Here is a 20,687-nt window from a genome sequence, read left to right as displayed (position 1 = left end):
GAGTTCAAAGAGCCCGGGAGGGAGTGATGGAGAGTGAGGTTTTCAGCTGCGCAGTTTTCCTCTCCCCCCAAATTTGCCTAGGTCATGTGAGATTTCAAGATGGCGATGGAACATATGTACTCTTGCGCAAAAAGAAAACGAGAATAAGGGCTGCATCACACAAATGTGTCTTCTTGTCATTCGCCTGTATTCGATCCTTGTACCTACTGTCAAACCTCTGGTTTTGCTCCTGTTATGTATTATATATACTTGTATTATATATATGTATATATGTATTATTATTATTAATATATGTATTATATATACTTGTTAGATTTATTTTCCCTCCCCACAAAAAAGGCATCAAGAAAGCAGGAAGCAGTGTTACAACTCATGTAGTTTTAGGATTGACTATCAGTTCGGTTAGAAACCGATGGTACTTTGCTCTCTCAACGAGACGCCATGTACGCTATCCACGCGCACTCCAGTCTTAAACTTTGGGAGCACACCATTTTGGACTTAACAAAGTTGGAATTTGCATGGAAGGCGTGGCTGGCTATCCTTGAACCAACAAGATAATTCGCTAGTTTCATTTATAGACCACAGCGATGTGAACCCCCTCACAACCCTAGTCACACACTGAGCAAAACCATGATGAAGGCAAAAACATAGAAAAATTTCTCCCAAATAAATGTTTCTAAACGTCATTTCCAAATGTGATTTGTATATGTATTCGTATGATGCCGTTTTCTTACGTTTTCACAAAGATATTATAGGTGAGGATTTGTATTTATAGTCCAAACCATTTCTAAACCAGTTGCCAGCTATTTAAGACCCGACCTGAATTTCAAGCCGGGTTCGGGCCTCACCCTAAGATCTTACCTCTACCCCCAGCACCCTTTTGACAGTGCGCATCAAAAAAAAAAAAAAAAAAAAAAGCTTGACCATATTTTAAGCAGCAGCGTTTATATTCCACGGAAAAAAAGTAGCAGCTCGTAGTCTGGAATTTATGCAAATTTAAGTCTCTAAAATGCTAAAGCTAGATCAGCTGATGGCACCTGTCTAATGTAGCCCCTCCCTTTTACCTGAGGTGCTCCCCGCCTCCTCAAAGTCAATGTTGCCAAGGTGCAGCACACCGGCCACCATGCGGAATAAGTCCAGCTTCTCCACATCATCAAGTCCGATCTTCTTCATGGCCACCAGCATCCGCTGATAGTCGCCGTGGTCATCCAGGAGGGGGTCCTTCAGCGGTCCAGCCTTTACGTGCTATCATTTATATATAAAAATAGTTACATTTTGTCTCCCAGAGTGATAATAATCATAAAAAAGTTACAAAATGAATGCTACCTCTGAACTCTTTCGATTATCCAAGACCTGCTTGTCCGTCTCCTTGGTTGCAAAGAAACGAGTGCATCCTCTGTTCAAGTACTAGAACATGTACACAGAGTGCATAAGAATTAGGACGCAGAACCAACTCCCAATGTCGGAGCATGGAGACTACTGTCCTACCCTGAACGTATCCGGCGAGCTGAGGTGAAACTTGAGTCGAATATCCTCAGGTGCTCCGGCACAAAGACGGTAAAAGATGTGATAGTTTCTCTCCTCACCACTCTGACGGCAGATGCGAGACTTCTCCAGAAGGTAGTGTGACACAAAGCCTCCCACCACCGCATTCTAAATAAATACATAACAAATCACAGCTGTATCAATGCTTGATATACTGTATGCAAATTATCGGCACACATTAAGGTCACATATTGCATATAACAGGGGTCTGGAACCTTTTTTGACCCAAAGAGCCATAATCGCAAAAATATATATATTTTCATTTTAAGAAAGCCATACCATATATTTTAAGACAAATTTCAGCAAGACCGCCAAACCCGTAGTCCAGACAAAATCACATTTTCAGCGCATATTATTTCACTGTGGGATGTTAGATGATTTGATAAAATGTATGAGATAAGAATAATGCCAGAGTCTGTGTCCCATATAAACCAATAAACAACTTGTCTCCCTCTCACAGTTACACAAGATCAAACACGGAGGTATGAAATTTAATGGCATATAAAAATATTTTTAAATATAGGTAACCAGCTGAGAGCAATAACCATAATACAATAGGAATATGCAAAAAGAGATTTTTCCGAGTACTGTATCCCTAGCGCGCTAAGAACCTAGACATTTTTATTGTTTAATAGCTCGTGCATTCATTCAAAATGGTTGGTGTAAGGTGTAAAGAGGCGAGCCGTTTCTTTTGAAATGAAAGTGGAATAAGGAAGCTTGATGCGGTTGAGAAAATGGTTGGATCGCTTTTTTTTCGGCCACTTTCTACCACGGAGGAGGAAGTTGCCCAACTCTTAAAGCTCAACTTCCACAAGTAAGATAAACTTCACTTTATTTATCTTTATAGAGCATATTATTTTATGAAATGTTTATTTTTTAGTACAAAACAACTAAGGCTACTTATACAAGCCCTAAACATACTTATATAAACATTAAACATACAAAATATAGCACTGAAGCAACTTACGAACAAATTCAACTTACAAACGATTGTCCGGAACCCATCTCGTCCGTAAGTAGGGCAGCATCTGTACTCCATTTTCTAACATTTGACTCTAGCACCATGAATTAAAGGAGTGTGATAATAAGCTATAGCCCAATGCCCTTTTTTTGTATTTCATCTACATCACCTTGTAGTCTAGTAGTTGGGATTTGGCTTGCTATATAATATTTTCGTTTGCGTTAAATGTTTGATTTGACTGACAAAAAATATTCATAACTATAAATAATTATTGATGTATTAATTCAAATTGTGATGTCACACCTTTTCATTGAAGTGTATCTCCACAAACTTCCCAAAGCGACTGCTGTTGTTATTGCGCACGGTTTTGGCGTTTCCGAAGGCTTCCAACAGAGGGTTTGCTGCTCGGAAAAAAACAGCATCAAAGATAGTTAGAAAAAGAATGCTGATGAAAGCAGGAGCTGATTGGCACACCCTCCACAATCCTTTCGTCGATGTCCTGGCCCGTTCCATACGATGACGTCAGGTACCTGCCATGGGAATGCGACAGTCATCATTGATTTAAGGTCTTAGCTGTGACACACTTTGTAAGTTACCTGAGCACAAACTTGGTATTTTCAGTCTTCCCGGCACCAGATTCTCCTGATACGATGATGGACTGACTCAGCTTCAAGACCTTCATTTCCCTGTAGGCCTTGTCGGCTGCATATCGAGCGCACCTATGTTAGCGTTGAGCGTGGCAGTGCGGCTAACGGCATCCCTCACCGATGGCGTAGACATGCGGCGGGAGCGTCCCTAGGGAGCGTCCGCGATACTGCTCGATGGTCTGCGGAGAGTAAAGCTTCGGGATGTCGTAGTATGGATTGACGGCGATCAAGATGTTGGCCACAAATGTCTGAAGGTGAGCAGAGTGCAAACATTTTGAGTGATGATGTTTCAAGTAGTCTCACAGTAAGGCTCAATTAGACTACCCTCCCTTTCCTTCCATTTTGCAACTTACTCTAGCAATGCCCATTGACAAGGACGCAAAGACTGTACTATCCCTTAAAAAAACTCAGGGGGAGGGGTAGGATTAAGTCTCCTTTCACGGACATAAGTCCTGGATTCTCCTTAGCAACACCTCCTCAGAATTACAGACCAGCAGGAAGCAATTGTTGGAGCGAAGGAACAATTGTTTTATGTCACAAGTAGTATGGCTCAAAGTTATGACGCGGTAAGAAGAAACTATATTCTTGATTCTTACAAAGATTGAGGCCTGCACGTTACTGGTCTCTCTGTAAAATCCTCATCACTTCTTTTCTCTTGAAAAGGTTTAGCATAAAATGGGAAACTCACGTAGATTTTGTCTTTGCTGTATCTGACTCGGACGTTGTTGAGCAGCGTGGCTTCATTGAGGTACATCAAAGAACCTGAACAAGAGCATTACTTCACAGCTTTATCACAACATTGAGAATCCGCCGAGTAATCGGGGGAAAACTCACAGTTGTCCTCCACGTGTTTGTCGACGTCATCCTCAGCAGGGAACACTTGATTGACAGCAGCCACGAACGTCTGCACAGACATCAAATCATTATAAATGCTCGGGGACATTTTGACAGCCGTGAGCTGCCTGGGCGTGGCCAGAGTTGCTGAGGGACAAATAATTATAAACAGCCCCACCCAGAAACAAAATACTTTTCTTTTGCTGGGCCTCATTCCAGATATAAAGTGAACAATGACAGATTAGGGGCAAGGCAAAAAACAAAAGCAGCCGCCCATTTCTTGCAAAGACAAATCTGCACTTTCACTGACAACCCACTGAACTGGCATTTAAAAGAATATGAGACTAATGAGTCTACTTATAGGAATAAGACTGATCGAATCAAATAAAACTCAAATTTCTTTGATAAGCACTTAAATCACCACTAAAAATGCTGTATAAAAGAATTCAGCGTACAACAGAACAAGAAAATCTGCTCTTCTCCCAACCCAACAACCCAAAACACCTCATACACAGTCACACGCAATGGTTAAAATAGAATAAAGAACAAAATAAATTATGATGGAAAAAAAAATGCATTCATGGCAAGGCACAGACTAACCATGTGAGGAAGGGGACCTGAGGGAGGCTTATTGATAGGGATCAGCAGATAGCTTTAGGATTATTAGCCATTGAACCACACCTTACCAGTGTGGGCCCCCAAAATGAGACTCATGAAAAGATTATTAATTCATGTTGAACAAGACCATATATTTTGTGAAAAAATTCAATAAAACTGCCAAAATCAGACAAAAGCTAATTCTTCAGTGCATTTTGTTTAACTGTTAGACGTTTGATGATTTGATAACATTGATAATAAGGATGCCAGAGCCTGTCTGCCATCCGCAATTACTTAAAATCATTGAAGCTCATTTTGACTGTATTTTTTGGTAAATAATGACTTAAATGTGCAAGCAGAGTTCTTTTGTAAAAAATGTCAGTAAATACTGGAAACAAGAAGTATACGGATGTATTTACATTCCATGCAGAGAGCGCTGGGCGAGAGAGAGAAGGGAGCGCGCTAAGTGTGCAGAGGTCAGCCCACCCTTAATGCTACCCAATCAAATTTCTCTAGGTTCGTGGCTGGTGTTTTTCAGTGCTTACAGTTTGTTCTATGGGTTCTCACCATAAACTCTTTCAACAGTGAACAGAAATTGTTAAATTAGCTTCCATAAACAGGATTCCATGGAGAATTACAGCCAAAACAAGGTCTGTTGTTGTAACAATGTCAGACTAATCATTGCAGTACTACAAGAAATTAGTTTATCTTACATTCTACGTGCAGTTCAGTCTTAAAGATCACTGATGAGTGCTAAAACTAAAGTCTGACCTTGGCATCTCGCTTGAGGGGCTGAACTGTGAGGCTGTCGGCACCAATGTCGACGATGGTCCCCAGCTGGAAACCGTCGATGGGGTGCGGCGCCCATACAGGCTTGCCGTCCTCCATCTTGACTCTGGAAAACAACAACATGCTTCATTCGAATAAGGATCGACTGATATGGGTTTTTTAAGGGCTATACAGATTTTTAGCATTAATAACGTAATTGGAGTTGATATTCATTTGCTGTTAAAGCTTAAAAATTGATATACCAAAACTTTACAGTAAATAAATTAGAATTTTAACACAACATGACAAATCTTTCACTTTTACAAGATTTATAAGTGCAGTATTCCTCTGAAGTCTCCCAAAAACACACAACTCAATAGGTTTAAAGTGTGTTTTACTTTGCAAACAGTAGATATGGGAGTCAGATCTTTAATTCAATTAAAACATTTGTTTACATGGGGAAATCAAATACAACCAGGGTCCCATTCACAATGGGGCCATGGTCACAGTGATCAATGAAGAACTATTTACAATAAACAGGGATTATCCTAAGGTCAAGTCAAGTCATGTTTATTTGTGACGCCCTTAATCACATGGAGTCTCAAAGGGCTGCACAGACCACAGATTATTGCAAACCACAGACTATTATTACACCACCACCTGATCTAAAACTTACATGAGGGCAAGGAAAAACTCAAAAACCTCAACATGAGGAAAAGGGAGAAACCTTGAGGAGGGACCGCACATGAGGTAATCCCCCTTCCAGGATGACCAGGCTGCAATGGATGTTGCAATAAATAATACACAGACATTGTCCACATTAAATACAGGTCATTCATAAACTATAGAATAGAAGTGTGTTTTAAGCCTAGATTCAAACAGTTCCACTGAGGTTGCAGATGGAATCTCCACAGCACCGAGGCCACACACTATAAGCATGCATTACAATATGTCTACTATAGTACGCTATATAAAGCCTACTTGTGCACAAAGAGTCTTAGTATAGACAACGATCGCTTTTTTGGTTTTATTCACACCAATCAATATTTCATAATAACCACATTTACGGACTACAATAGCGAAACTTGTTCTATTCCAAGCACAGCGCTGAGAAGCCTACCAAGAACCAAGTGCACGTTCAGCAGGGGAGTCAGAATTAAGCACAACACCGGTGTTGGCTGCTTCTGCATGTACGTTGTCATTTTATCGACATTTCAGTCAAGGGTGGTTACAAAGGGGTTGGAGAGTTAAAAAACAGACTAATTTAGAGTGAAAAAATTCACTAATATGAAAAATTTTCGCGACAGCCTTAATTCTTGCTACAGTCTGCATTCCGGTCGCTAATACAATCAGAAGGCGCGAGGTGGGCAGCGTAAAGACAGAAAGCATGAGAGGAAGATAAATGCTGTTGCTCTGTGTTGTGACTGATAATCAGCCTGTCGAATGAAAAAAAAAAATGCTGATACTGATTACCGTCAAATTCCCAAATCTGGGTGCCGATAATCAGCCCACCTGATAATCAGTCGACCTTTACATTCAAGACTCCCTCTCTTCCTTCGTCGTGCTGGGCTCCTCTATGTTTCCGCAAACAAAGTTTTGTTGTGCCATCAGTCATATTATTTGATAAACAACTGAAGATTCCCTTCATGTATTTTTTTTCTTTACCAGAAACAACAAAATAAATAAAATTAGGTCTTTCCTAGCTTCTGCATAGACCACATCACATAAGCGTCCGAGTGAACCAAACATGTGTATTGATTGGCTACCTGTGGCATCTTTGTGGCAAGCATCCATTCCGTGAAGGACAACACAAGGGGCTGAAAACACTCATCTACTAAAAACGTCTTATTCGCTCGTGAGTCTGAATTATCACCCTGACTTCCTTTGTGACATCACAGACGGATGATGTAGTTAGTGAATGCATCGGGAATGGTTATGTAAAGCTTAAAAAAAACGATTAAATGTTACTATTGTTTCAGAGGGGAACAAAAAGGATGCAAAAAGAATAGAGGGGAAAAGGAGAAAAGATAAATCTCACCGATATTGATTTAATACAATACAGATTATCAATTAAAACATACCTTGTATAGTTAATACTTTATTCTGCACTCTACAGTAGGGGTGTAAAACGTATTTTTCCCGTGGGCCACATCAGCGTAATGGCTGTCCTTAAGGGGCCTGATGTAACTTATAAATTTAACTAAATGTAAGTGAAGGATAGGGTAAATAAATGGAACTACTTCTTTGTGTAAAATGTATTATTTATTCAGGTCACAAACATTACTGTTGCATTGAAAACATGTCACTCCACATATGTTATAAACTAAAGATCTCATCTCATCTCATCAGCCGTACCGCTTATCCTCATTAGGGTCGCGGGGGGGCTGGAGCCCATCCCAGCCATCTCCGGGCAGTGGGCAGGGGACACCCTGAATTGGTTGCCAGCCAATCGCAGGGCACACAGGGACAGACAACTCATTCGCTCATTCACACCTAGGGACAATGTAAATCTTTTTGGACATTCATTTCGCAATTGGCATTAATATGGGAATACTGGCATGCTGTGGCACTTGGCAGTCTGTTAGTGGGTCAACATTGTGGGGAATGCAGTTTTTTGTCAAAGCACCCTTTAATTTGTAGACGGTAAGACATTTCACGCTCTCGCGGGCCACATAAAATGATGTAGCGGCCCACATTAGGCCCTCAGGCCAAAATTTTAACACTAAAGTATACACTGCAAAAGAAAAAAATCATACTTGGGCAGAAATTTCCATTTTCCTACATTTTTTACTTGTTTCTTAAGAAAAAAGGAAATAAATAATGCCCAAGATTTCAACGAACTGATTTTCATCTTGTTTTAAGAAGTATACATACAAATGAAATGTGGAAAAAATGAGGGGGAAAAAGGAAGACAATTAATAAACAAAATTTACTGAGGCATGATTAACATTTTTTTTATACCGATACAACCCTACTTTCCCAGACCGATAATGATATCAATGTTTTTTTTTACAATTTAAACACTATACACTGCAAGGAATTTATACATTAACCTCCGGTGTGGGTTCAAATCCAGCTACCAGACTTACTGTGCGGAGTTTGTATGTTCTCCCCGTGCTTGCGTGGGTTTCCTCCGGGCACTCCGGTTTCCTCCCACATTCCAAAGACATGCATTTCAGTTGGATTGGCCGGTCCAAGTTGTTCCGAGGTGTGAATGAGCGAGCGAGTTGTCTGTCCCTGTGTGCCCTGCGATTGGCTGGCAACCAGTTCGGGGTGTCCCCTGCCCATTGCCCGATGATTGCTGGGATGGGCTCCAGCGCCCCCGCGACCCTACTGAGGATAAGCGTTGCAGCAAATGAGATGAGATGAAAAATAGATCCTATATTTGTCTGTCTCTAGTAAATCGAGGGAAAATAATCTGTACAACGCAATTAATTGTAATCTAAATAATATAAAACAAAGAAACACCAAAATAATTGGATCTTCAAGTGTATTTTTTCATTTTTTCAAAAATAGCATGTGTTTTTGTTTTTTTAAGTGATCGTGATCTGAATCAGTCCCCAGTCTGGATTTAAACAGTTATTGGTCAATAAAAAAAAAGTTATTGTGCATCCCTATTCAAAAGTCTGGTGAAATCAGAAAAATAATCCTTGAAAAGACCAGTTTTTCTGTCAATGAGGTCAAAACGTACTTTCTAAATTGATTTAAAATAAGACAAAAAGGAAAAAAATGCAGAAAAAAAGAAAAAGCAAGAGAGAATAATAAGTGATTTAAAAAATGTTGAAAACATCAATGATGATCCACATCACTGACAAAAAATGTGTTCATATAGACATTATTGATGTCTGAAGTCGATCCCAAATTCGATATGAAAATGACATTAAATCCGTGTTAAATAAGTGACATCTTCTCCTGTCATTTAATTAAAAGCGTCATCACATGTGGTCTCGTGCGCACAACCTTTGGCCTCGGCTCCAATTTCTTATTTTTACGCGCATCGTGACCACGCCTGTGCTCTCGATTTCCTCTTCGAGCGCAGTTTGCAGGGAGTCGGAGAGTCACCCAGTAAATCGTGTTAAACATTAACAGGTGGCGGATGGTACCTGTCCATTATGTCAATCATCTGCGGAGTAGTTGCCGCTTCCTGTACCACGGGCATAAAAAAACGCACCTTGATTCCCATCGGTCAAATGACGGGTCACATGACTCCCTTCCTTACGTTACATATTTATCCATGTCAAAGCATTTTTTTTACCTAAAGAAAGAACTCACAAATTGGGTGAACTTTATACACACATTTATACCGGTATATTACCGTATTCGAAAGATATCACTGACCACAATCGCATAACATTGAATGCAATGGGAATCAAACCCGGGTCATGGCGTTGAGAGCGCTGAATCCAAACTACCGTACTACAATACCAGTAATGTAGACGACATTCCAAAAGGCATGTGATTTTATCTCATTCTCACACTGTTTTTATTCACGGTACCAGAGACAGATATTAGGGAATGGAGAAACAGACACTCGTCCTGAAAGATAAAAGATGAAAAAAGCAAGATAGCACGAGAAAAACAACTCTTTAATGTTTCTGATGATGAAGCTGACATTGACTAAATACACTGTAATTTTGCACTGTAGTACTCTAGTTTAGATTGTGTTCATAGCTTAAGTAGTCGATTAATTATTGTCATCATGGCCGCACTTAAAATGCTTTGTTTGAGCTGAGAAAAAGTGAAACCAAATTTTATACCGAAATTGAAGGGTGAATGTTATACACGAGTGTGTGTTATACATGAATAAATATGGTACATGTCATATTTTGAGGGGGGTTGGTTTGTCCTCCATGTCATTTCTTGTGTGTCCTATTTTGACAGGTATGTTGGAGACATTTTTTCCCAGCGGATACTTTACCGAAATCTAGAGCAGTCATTGATGCGGATAACTTAATTGCAAATTTCGGCAGTAACAAAAATACAAAGATTTATGTGAAGAAATATGAAATCCCAACTAATTTCGACCTAATATTCCATTTAATGAGAGCTCACAATTCCTTTAATTCCAGCTTCATGATTGTTAAAAGGTCATTCAAGTTAATAACCTCTAAAGGATGGTATTTGCATTATTACCAATACAGTAAAACCTGAGATAGGCAAAATCCCTGGAGTGTTTGGAAACCTTTTCTAGAGCTTAAATAATCAAGGTGCCAAAATTGACAGTATTAATTTTTTTGTTCAATTTTGGTAAATCATTTTGCTGGAATTTGAGATTTTACCATCTATTTAACCTATCTTTCAAGTTTTACTATACTTTCCATCCATCCATTATCTGCACTGCTGATCCTCAGTAGGGTCACAGGGGTGCTGGAGCCCATCCCAGCTATCTTCGGGCAGTGGGCAGGGGACACCCTGAACCGGTTGCAAGGCACACAGAGACAGACAACTCACTCACTCATTCACACCGAGGGACAATCTGGACCGGCCAATTAACCTGACATGCATGTTTTTGGAATGTGGGAGGAAACCGGAGTGCCTGGAAGAAATACACACAAGCACGGGGAGAACATGCAAACTCCACACAGGAGGTTTGATCTCATGATCTCAGAACTGTGCCGCACACGCGCTAACCACTGCACTGCCCTACTATACTTTTATCTAGGTATTTTTCTAGAAAAGGTAAAAAAATGACTACTAAAATGAGCTAAAAATATCTTCAATTAGTTAAAGTATCTTTTTAACTAGGTTCCAACTTTAACAGGAATGTATAATAACATAACTAAAATCAGCAAAAATATGTGCAAGATATATTACATTATTTGGTTTATTTTATTGTTTTTTTTTGTAGTGCAATCTTATAGAGCATTTTCAAACATAATATGTTATTTTTTTTCCCCTTTAATTACTTCACCAGTAGATATTATACAATATTGGGCGGCAGTGGCTCAGGAGGTAGAGCGCCCGTCTTGGGATCAAGAGATCGCAGTTCGAATCCCGGCTCCTCCGTGTTACATGTCGAAGTGTCCTTGGGTAAGACACTGAACCCCTAATACCCCCAATAAGCAGGTTAGCCCCTCACATGGCTGCACGGCCGCTATTGGGAAATGTGAAGCACAATGTAAAGCGCTTTGGGAAGTCTTGACTTGAAAAGCGCTATATAAAAATGCAGATCATTATTGGAAGAATGGTTAAAGAGACTCACTCAGTCAACAACTATAGGAATCATTTTACCAGAAAATCACAATGACCCTGCACTGGTGAGCTATTTTCAGATGAGGTGCATAGACACCCCAGCTGTCCTTCGAGGGAACCACGTCGGAGACCCCTCTACTGCACAATACAGTAACATCTAGTGGTCAAACATAACACCGTATCCGTGTAACCTCAGTTAAGCAATGTAATATGTATCTTTAGTGCAGTGGTTCGCTTGTTCCCGGTTCGAGACCGGGTGGAAACATATGTATGAGAGGGATGGGCGCCACCAGGCTGTACTTGCCCACACAACACAGGAAACGGTGCCCCTAGGACTTGTGTGGTTAAGTCATTTATCATCTGCACCGCTTATCCTCAGTAGGGTCCCGGGGGTGCTGGAGCCCATTCCAGCCATCTTTGGACAGTGGGCAGGGGACACCCTGAACTGGTTGCTAGTGGGCACACAGAGACAGACAACTCACTCTGCAAATTAACCTTAAATGCATGTTTTTGGAATGTAGGAGGAAATTTGAGTGCCCAGAGGAAACCTACTCAAGCATGGGGAGTACATGCAAACCTCGCACAGGAAGCCAGGTAGCTGGATTTGGACCTATGATCTCAAAACTGTGCAGGCGCCAACCAACCCTTGTGTTAAATAGTTTTTACCACCATAACCTCATCTACTAAAATTTATGACCACAGTGTTCCTTATAGAGAAAATAACAGCAAATTAGTCAACCAAAAGAAATAACCTGAACCACAAATTATTAGAAAACTTTATAGCTTAAAAAACAGCTTGCTAAGGATTCATTTTTTTCAACGGGCAGTGCGCTTTGAGATTTTTAACGAAGATATGGACAACACGATGCAAACTAAAGGTCCTTTCTCAAGGTTTCTCTTTTTTCCTCACACTGAGGTTTTTGAGTTGTTCCTTGCCCGCATGCTGGTTTAAGATCAGGTAATTGTGCAATTGTAATCCTGTGCAGTCCTTTGAGACATTTTTGTGATTAAGGGCTATATAAATAAATGTGACTTGACTTGAAATCAGGTTAAGAAGCGAGACCGTGAATAGTGAACCGCGTTATGGCAGGGGAGTAATGTCCTCGCCCATCCCTAATATTTACCATCTCATTTTCCTTTCTCACCTGTGTCATTTCTACCACGTGCGCGCGCAGCAGTCTCGCGCACGCGCTCCTCCAACCAGTTCGTGTTGAGAATACCAACATATTAGAATTGAACTTAAGTTTTGCGTTTAAAAATTAAAATTAAAGAGAGGATTCCATCACTTCTTCGAAAGCAGAGCGCTCCTGTGTAAAATTCGGCGTTATCCTTTTTACCTTCCCGTTCATGTTTTGAATGAAAACGGGCAGGTTTGAGACGGGCTTGACGTTCGAAGTTGGCAGTTTCTCGAAAGGACAAGCCGCTCGTTTCATATGGCCGATGCCGAATGTCACACCGGTTATATATTTATCGAGATATAAAGTTTAAATAGTGGATAGGTCTAATAAAGCGATTTAAACAAAAAAACGAGGAGTGAATACCAGTGTTTTTGAAGGCGGTCTGGTATGTAGCACACAATGTTGCCTTTGTCACGAAGAGGACAAATCCAACGTGAACCATAATGGCAGCAGTGTTGTAAGAAGATAAAACAAAGCATGAATAGTACGCGAGGGGGTCGCTGACTTGGCCGGCGGTCTCCGCCTCCCTCGTACCCCGGCCGTCGGTGATAGCTAACTACGTCGCTTACTCAGCGGACTCTTGTGAGCTCACCTTCGGTTATCCGGCGGGTTGCCTCAATTCCAGACCCGAATCCTCTTGGAGGGAGGCCGGAAGTGCAGGTGAGGGGGAGAAAAGGCAGCCGCTACGAGGCCTCCGCTTGATGACCGACCCGTCGGCGAGTGCGCAGCCGCCTTTAGTCGCCTTCCAGACCGCAGCAAGCCTGGGAAAGTGGCCGTGTGACGTCACGGAGCAGGAAAACGCTGCGGTTCGTTTTTCAGCCAATGGAGGGCGCTGTCTAGTTAAGGGGCCATGTGACGTCACGGGTCAGGAAAACGCTGCGATTCGGGGTTTTTGGCCTATAAGCGGCGCTGTCTCGGGTGTCGCAGCCGGGAATTTGAAAACCTTCACAACAAACGTTCATCGTCAACATTTGCACCATCGTTCATAAGTTAAACGTATTGGACGCCACCAGACCTTACTTGCCCAAGATTTGAGACTGGGAGGTCGCTGGTTCGCGCCTCAGCCGAGTCATACCTAAGACTTATAACATTGGTAAAATGGCGGCGCCCTCTGTTGGCTGCGGCTGCATCGGCTCGCTACAATGGGTCAGGTGTATCGACATTTCGTTCTTACAAAGAATGACAATACAAAGGAAATTATTATTATTATTATACACCACAGGAAATTCAACAAACTAAATTCAAACTCGTGGATTTTATAAAGCGAATGAGCAAAATACCTGTTTAGCTTTGTAGCTAGCTATCTTCCAACCTTTTTAGCAAGCCACCTAGCTAGCTTTCTTCCTTTCTTTAATGCTATCGGGCAAATATTTTATCTTTTTTGCTAGTTCTATATCTATCTACCCTGGTCATATCCCTCGAGGGGTGACCGACAGCAAGACAAACACAAATAAATAAATAAATTAAAAAAGGGAAAAAGTAACAAAAAACACACACAAAATTTGGGACCATGGCCAACCCAATTGCTCAAACAAGTTAGGCACCTCGGCACCCAAGTCGGTCATGCTTTCGTTCCTGCAGATGAAAACGGGACACAAGAAAGCGGCCATGTCACTCGGGACAGGGTGACACAACACACTCTTTTGCTCAACAGCAGGGCCCGACAGCTTTCACTGGTTTACCCCTACCGCATCATACGGGTGGCCTACCCATCCCCAAGAACGCGTTCAAACATCCCAGCATCTCAGCAAGCCATCTAGCTTTAAGTTGTTATTTTAGAAATTTGTATTAAACTGGGAGTCCTTGGCACTAATTAGCAATAAAAAGTAGCTCGACCTTGAAAAATATTAGAGATCCCTGCATTCCACCATCCCCTGATCTGCAACCAACATGCAGGCAAGGCTCTGCAAGTCGATGCTTAAGACACACTTATGATAATATTATCAATATGGATATTATTCATTTAAAGGCTTACTGGACTGTCTCAGAAAATTAGAATATTGTGATAAAGTTCTTTATTTTCTGTAATGCAATTAAAAAAACAAAAATGTCATACACTCTGGATTCATTACACATCAACTGAACTATTTCAAGCCTTTTATTATTTGAATATTGCTGATTTTGGCTTACAGCTGAAAAAAACTCAAAAATCCTATCTCAAAAGAATACTTAGAATTAGAATACTTCCTCAGACCAAGTAAAAAAATAATTTTATAACAGCAAAACTAAATCAAACATTTGAAAATGTCCATTGATGCACTCAGTACTTGGTTGGGAATCCTTTTGCACGGATTACTGCATCAATCCGGCGTGGCATGGAGGCAATCAGCCTGTGGCATTGCTGAGGTGTTATTGATGCCCAGGATGCTTCGATAGCGGCCTTCAGCTCATTTGCATTTGTAGGTCTGGTGTCTTTCATCTTCTTCTTAACTACACCCCACAAATTCTCGATGGGGTTCAGGTCAGGGGAATTAGCAGGCCAATCAAGGACAGTGATGCCATGGTCAGTGCACCAGTTACTGGTGGTTTTGGCACTGTGGGCAGGTGCCAGATCATGCTGGAAAATGAAATCCTTATCTCCATAGAGCTTTTCAGCAGATGGAAGCATGTAGTGCTCTAAAATCTCTTGGTACACAGTTGCATTTACTCTGGACTTGATGAAACACAGTGGACCAACACCAGCAGCTGACATGGCTCCCCAAACCATTGCTGACTGTGGGAACTTCACACTGGATTTCAAGCAACTTGGATTTTGCTCTTCTCCAGCCTTTCTCCAGACTCTGGCGCCTTGACTTCCAAATGAAATGCAAAACTTGCTTTCGTCTGAAAAGAGGACTTTGGACCACTCTGCAACTGTCCAGTGCTTCTTCTCCATAGCCCAAGTCAGACGCTTCTTCCGTTGCCTTGAGTTCAGAAGTGGCTTGACCATGGGAATACGGCTATTGTAGCCCATTTCCCGGACACGTCTGTAAACTGTGGCTTTTGATACCTGGACTCCAGCTTCAGCCCACTGTCTTTGAAGCGCCCTCAAATTCTGGAAGCGGCTCTTCTTCACAATTTTGTTAAGGCTGCGGTCATCTCTCTTGGTTGTGCAGCGTTTCCGGCCACATTTTTCCCTTCCAACAGACTTTTTGTGGATATGCTTTGAAACTGCACTCTGTGAACAGCCTGCTCTTTGAGAATTTTCCTCTTGTGTCTTACCCTCCTGATGGAGGGTATCAATGATGGTCCTCTGGATAGCAGTCAGATCAGCAGTCTTCCCCATACTTGTGATTTAGTTTACTGAACCAAGCTGAGTGTTTTTAAGGCTCAGGAAACCCTCGCAAGGTGTTTCGAGTTAATTAGATGATTCAGGTGATTAGTTGAATAGCCTACTTGTATACTTTTTCATGATATTCTAATATTTTGAGATAGGATTTTTGAGTTTTCTTAAGCTGTAAGCCAAATTCAGCAATATTCAAATAATAAAAGGCTTGAAATAGTTCAGTTGATGTGTAATGAATCCAGAATGTATGACATTTTTGTTTTTTTAATTGCATTACAGAAAATAAAGAACTTTTTCACAATATTCTAATTTTCTGAGACAGTCCAGTATATTATTCATGTATGTATGTAACGGCTGTAATAATAACTTGTTTTATTGAAATTCCTGCTGAAATATGTGTACAGTATAGTTTTTGGTGTCCTGCAATGCTGAGTCCAACAGTGCCACCTGCTGGTATGGGGTACGGTTTGTTTTGGCTTTTGACATGTGACCGGAAGGCGGGGTTTTGTTGGCAGTCTACAGAGCGAGCTGCCAACGGTAAGACACATCTTTTGGTGCTCCACAAAAAAAGTTAATTTTAAACATTATAACCACTGCTGACAACTCTCTCAACATGCAAAGTAATGTGATTGATGTTGTCAAGCTGTTTGGATTTATTTTCGTTTCGTTTCTGTTGTGCTAAAATGTTAATTCCCCTTATAGAGATCAAAGAGATCAAAGCCAGCAGAGAAGCTAATGTTGTGACTCATTTCATCTGCAGGTAAATTATATCCGTTTTTATACTTATTGTTATTATTTCTATTTTCTCATATATATAAAAAGGATGACGTTGGTTAAAATTTAGACTAAAGAAAAATATGTTGAATTCATTGTAAACGTTAAAAAAACACTATACGATCTCTTGTTAAAAGTATCTTGTTAAAATGGATGTAAAAATGTATTGTGATACTCTAAAATGTAATTTATGTAAATTGAAAAGAAAGCTCTTTGATATGCTTTGGGCAGTCTACAGAGCGAGCTGCCAACGAGATGAAAGCCAGCAAAGAAGCTGATGTTGTGACTCATTTCATCTGCAGAAACTGTAATAAAAACCTGATCATCCAGTCCAGCGTGAATGTGGATCTTTGGTGGGACAGGTACAACGCGGTTACATGTACATTAATATTATAAGTGCAAAGATTGGCCTGATGCTGTCGAAATCGGACGCTGAATTGATAATTCATGCGTTTACATCAAACCAAAGTCATTGGCGCTGGTTATGTTTCCTTGGCCCCCAAAAGATATTTCACAAGGGGTTTCATTACAAAAAATGTGGATAACGACCCTCTGTTGCATACATTAGCTTTTGCTTTTTGGATGTGTGCCTTTAAAGGAAACATCTGTGAAATATTTGACTACCAGTCGTTATTGTATCTTGTAATGCAACCGAAAACGAGTGCCGAAAAGCATAAGGGAGAAAACGAACTATGGAGATTTAAAGCAATTATCTTTTTTTTCACCCAGCCTTTCAAAAAAAAAAAAAGAAAAAAAACATTTTGAGGGTAAGTTTCAATTCCCGGCTCCTCGGTGTTATATGTCGAAGTGTCCTTGGGCAAGACATTGAATCCCTTATGCCCCCAATAAGCAGGTAGGCGCCTTGCATGCCTGACTCTATTGGTGTGTGCGAATGGGTAAGTATGAAGCACATTGTAAAGCGCTTTGGGAGGTCTTCATTGACTTGAAAAGCGCTATACAAACCCAGACCATTTACCATTAACAAGATGGCGGACACTGATGTCAGCCAGCTCCCTCATGGTATGTCAAATTAATACAATTTTCACGACTTCCGAACATTTACCTAAAAAGCGCGTCAATACATTTAATGTAATTTTGCTCTTTATTCAAACAAATAGTTTTTTAACCACTAGGAGGCACTAAATTGTATACAATCTCCCTCTAAAGCAGAGGTGTCAAACTGAAATGAAATGATCTGCATTTATATAGCGCTTTTCAAGTCAATGACTTCCCAAAGCGCTTTACAATGTGCTCCACATTTCCCAATAGCGGCCTTGCAGCCATGTAAGGCGCTAACCTGCTTATTGGGGGTCTTAGGGGTTCAGTGTCTTACCCAAGGACACTTCGACATGTAACATGGACGAGTCGGGATTCGAACCGGGATCACTTGATCCCAAGACGAGCGCTCTACCTCCTGAGCTACTGCCGCCCCTTTCATTTTAACTCGGGGGCCACACGATAGAACAAACATTCTGTCGGGGGCCGGACTAGTCAATTAAAGAGAAAGAAAAAGAGAGATAAAGCAATAAACCAAAGAGGGAGGGAAAAGGAGAGAAGGCGGGACAAAGAAAGAAAAAGAGAGAGGGAGAGAGCGGGAGAAACAAAAGAGATAAAAAGTGAGAGCGGGGAAAAGAAAGGGAGAGGAAGAAAGAATTCCAAAGAGAAATAGAAAGACATGAGTAGAGAAAAGAGAAAAGAAAGCGCGAAGGGTAGGAAGAGAGAAAGAGAAAAGAGAGAAAAGGAAAAAAGGAAGTTAGAGCAAAAGAAGTTAAAAAGACACAGAGAGAGAAAGAGACAAAGAGCAACAAAGGAAGGGAAAAAGAGACACAGAGAGTGAAAGAGACAGAGAGTGGGAGAAAAGGGGTGGAAAAGAGAGAGAAAGAAAAAATACAAGTACAGTGTCTTTGTGAGAGCAACCTGGCTTTGGCAACATCAAGTTGACATATTTCAAACTGCAGCTCGTTTTTCTCTTGCGCTTCTTTGAGTGTCGTCTCGCGGGCCAGATTCAATCCCTTAGCGGGCCTGATCCGACCCGCGGGCCGCCTGTTTGACACCAGTGCTCTAAAGGGCAATGCCTATTGATCGATATCCCAAAACTGAGGGTTCCCCTTTAAAACAGTACTGCACAATATTGTAAAACAACTGTAAATAGTAAACAAATAAAGTAATCCCTCGGTTATCGCGGTTAACAAGGACCAAAACCACCCGCGAAGTGAAAATCCGTGTAGTAGCGACGCCCCTTCAAAAATGCTTTAAAAAAAAAAAATAAAAAATAAAAAATTATTCATTATTTTTTTAGACCCGGTTGATGGGGACCAAAACAACCCGCGAAAAGTGAAAATCTGCGAAGTAGCGACGCTCCTTCAAAAATGCTTAAAAAAACATTTTAAATTTTTTTTAATTTTATTATTATTATTATTTTTAAACCCGCGAAGCTCTGAACCCGCGAACGTGGAACCGCAAAATAGCGAGGTCCCACTGTAGATCATTTATGTCACTATTGTGTTGGCACATTCCCAACTGTCATCATTTTTTTTGTTGGTGGAAACAGGGAAATGTAAGAAAAGGCACATATAGTCCAAATAATGAAATTTAAGTGGGAAATGCACGAGACACCTCTCTACTTTGCACTTCAGTTATCAATGGTTCACCACTCTGTGGATTTCCATCGTGTATTGTGTTCTGATTGATAACCTTTTATTCGTCCCACGATGAGGAAATTTCGTAATTTATCATGACAGATTAAACAGAGGCAGATGCTTTTGCCAAGAAAGTAGGACCTCTCCACCCGCTAAACCTGCTCAGGAGCCACACTTTGGCCCTTCTTAGGGGCTCCCTGGTGTTTCTATAAAAATGTTTGTATTTTGTTAAGACAGAATTGGAATGTAAATGCAGTTTTCCATAACGGCCGCACGATGGCGGCAAAATACTATGTAAAAGCGAAGTGTAATGAAATGATCTGCACTTATAGCGCTTTTCAAGGCCAAGACTTCCCAAAGCGCTTTACAGTGTGCTTCACATTTCCCAATAGCGGCCGTGCAGCCATGTAACGCTGTTAACCTACTTATTGGGGAATTAGGGGTTCAGTGTCTTACCCAAAGACACTTCTGACATGTAACGGGATTCGAACTATGATTTCTTGATCCCAAGACGAGCGCTCCAACTCCTGAGCCACTTATAATAAGATAATAAAAATGTATATAAATTAATTGTATATTAAAAATAAATAATAAAACTGCTAAATTAATTGTAATTATATTTTTATATTATCTTAATTATAATTTGGCAGTACAGAATTTATTTGTAAAAAAAAAAATAAAATCTAAAAGTACAGTTCACAGTAGCGCGCCCGTCTTGGGAGCAAGAAGTCGCAGGTTCGATTCCCGGCTCCTCCATTTTATATGTCGAAGTATCCCTAATGTCCCCAATAAGCAGGTAGGCGCCTTGCATGGCTGACTTCCTGTTGGTGTGTGAGTGTGTGTGTGAATGGGTAAGTGTGAAGCACACTGTAAAGCGCTTTTGGAGGTCTTCATTGACTTGAAAAGCGCTATATAAATGCAGACCACTTACAATTTAAGCCTGTAAATTGGGTTTGCTCGAGTAATAAATATTAATTAAAGCTTTCTACATCCCGGATTTTCACGTTTCGTTGGGGGTCTGGGCCCCCAATAACTGCAATAACTTAACTTGATGAAAGAGTTGCAATGATAACTTTAAGCCAAGGGATGGCGGAAGAGAGTAACAAAGTTTCAAATACCGCACAGCATCGTTAATGGCTATTTTTTTTCATGTCTGGGGCACCTGCAGCTAGAGTTTTGGCTCCCAATGCACAAGCTATTGCTGATAAAGGGAAAAAAAAAGTCGTTTTTGGCATTCCCAAGTCAAGGTTTTATTTTGCCGTTACGAGCCCTTTCTCAGTCTTGTAT

The 20,687-nt window shown here is 40.8% G+C and overlaps 1 protein-coding gene across 7 annotated transcripts in view; it reads right to left on the bottom strand.

Annotated features, from left to right (window-relative positions):
• Window positions 1-13,503, bottom strand: part of myo6a (myosin VIa) — a 29,351-nt gene extending 15,848 nt beyond the window's left edge. For 4 of the 7 annotated variants that reach the window (XM_088325226.1, XM_088325227.1, XM_088325230.1 and 1 more), the window contains exons 1-11: window positions 7,119-7,177; window positions 5,356-5,479; window positions 3,988-4,057; window positions 3,842-3,915; window positions 3,272-3,401; window positions 3,103-3,208; window positions 2,981-3,036; window positions 2,810-2,907; window positions 1,489-1,653; window positions 1,327-1,407; window positions 1,065-1,245 (exon numbers count right to left, since the gene is read on the bottom strand). In XM_088325226.1, the coding sequence (XP_088181352.1) occupies window positions 1,065-1,245; window positions 1,327-1,407; window positions 1,489-1,653; window positions 2,810-2,907; window positions 2,981-3,036; window positions 3,103-3,208; window positions 3,272-3,401; window positions 3,842-3,915; window positions 3,988-4,057; window positions 5,356-5,472 (1,078 nt within the window). In that variant the 5' untranslated portion in view covers window positions 5,473-5,479; window positions 7,119-7,177. Of the gene's footprint in view, window positions 1-1,064; window positions 1,246-1,326; window positions 1,408-1,488; window positions 1,654-2,809; window positions 2,908-2,980; window positions 3,037-3,102; window positions 3,209-3,271; window positions 3,402-3,841; window positions 3,916-3,987; window positions 4,058-5,355; window positions 5,480-7,118; window positions 7,178-13,314 lie in introns of those variants that run through there. The other 3 variants (XM_088325228.1, XM_088325233.1, XM_088325229.1) reach the window with 2 other exon arrangements.
• Window positions 13,504-20,687: the final 7,184 nt, after the last annotated feature.

The sequence above is a fragment of the Urocampus carinirostris genome, chromosome 20 (genome assembly GCF_059441175.1).
Source record: "Urocampus carinirostris isolate Australia breed hairy pipefish chromosome 20, RoL_Ucar_1.0, whole genome shotgun sequence".
NCBI lineage: Eukaryota > Metazoa > Chordata > Actinopteri > Syngnathiformes > Syngnathidae > Urocampus > Urocampus carinirostris.
Note: the sequence above shows the minus strand (reverse complement) of the source record. Positions and strands in the feature narration are given on the sequence as shown.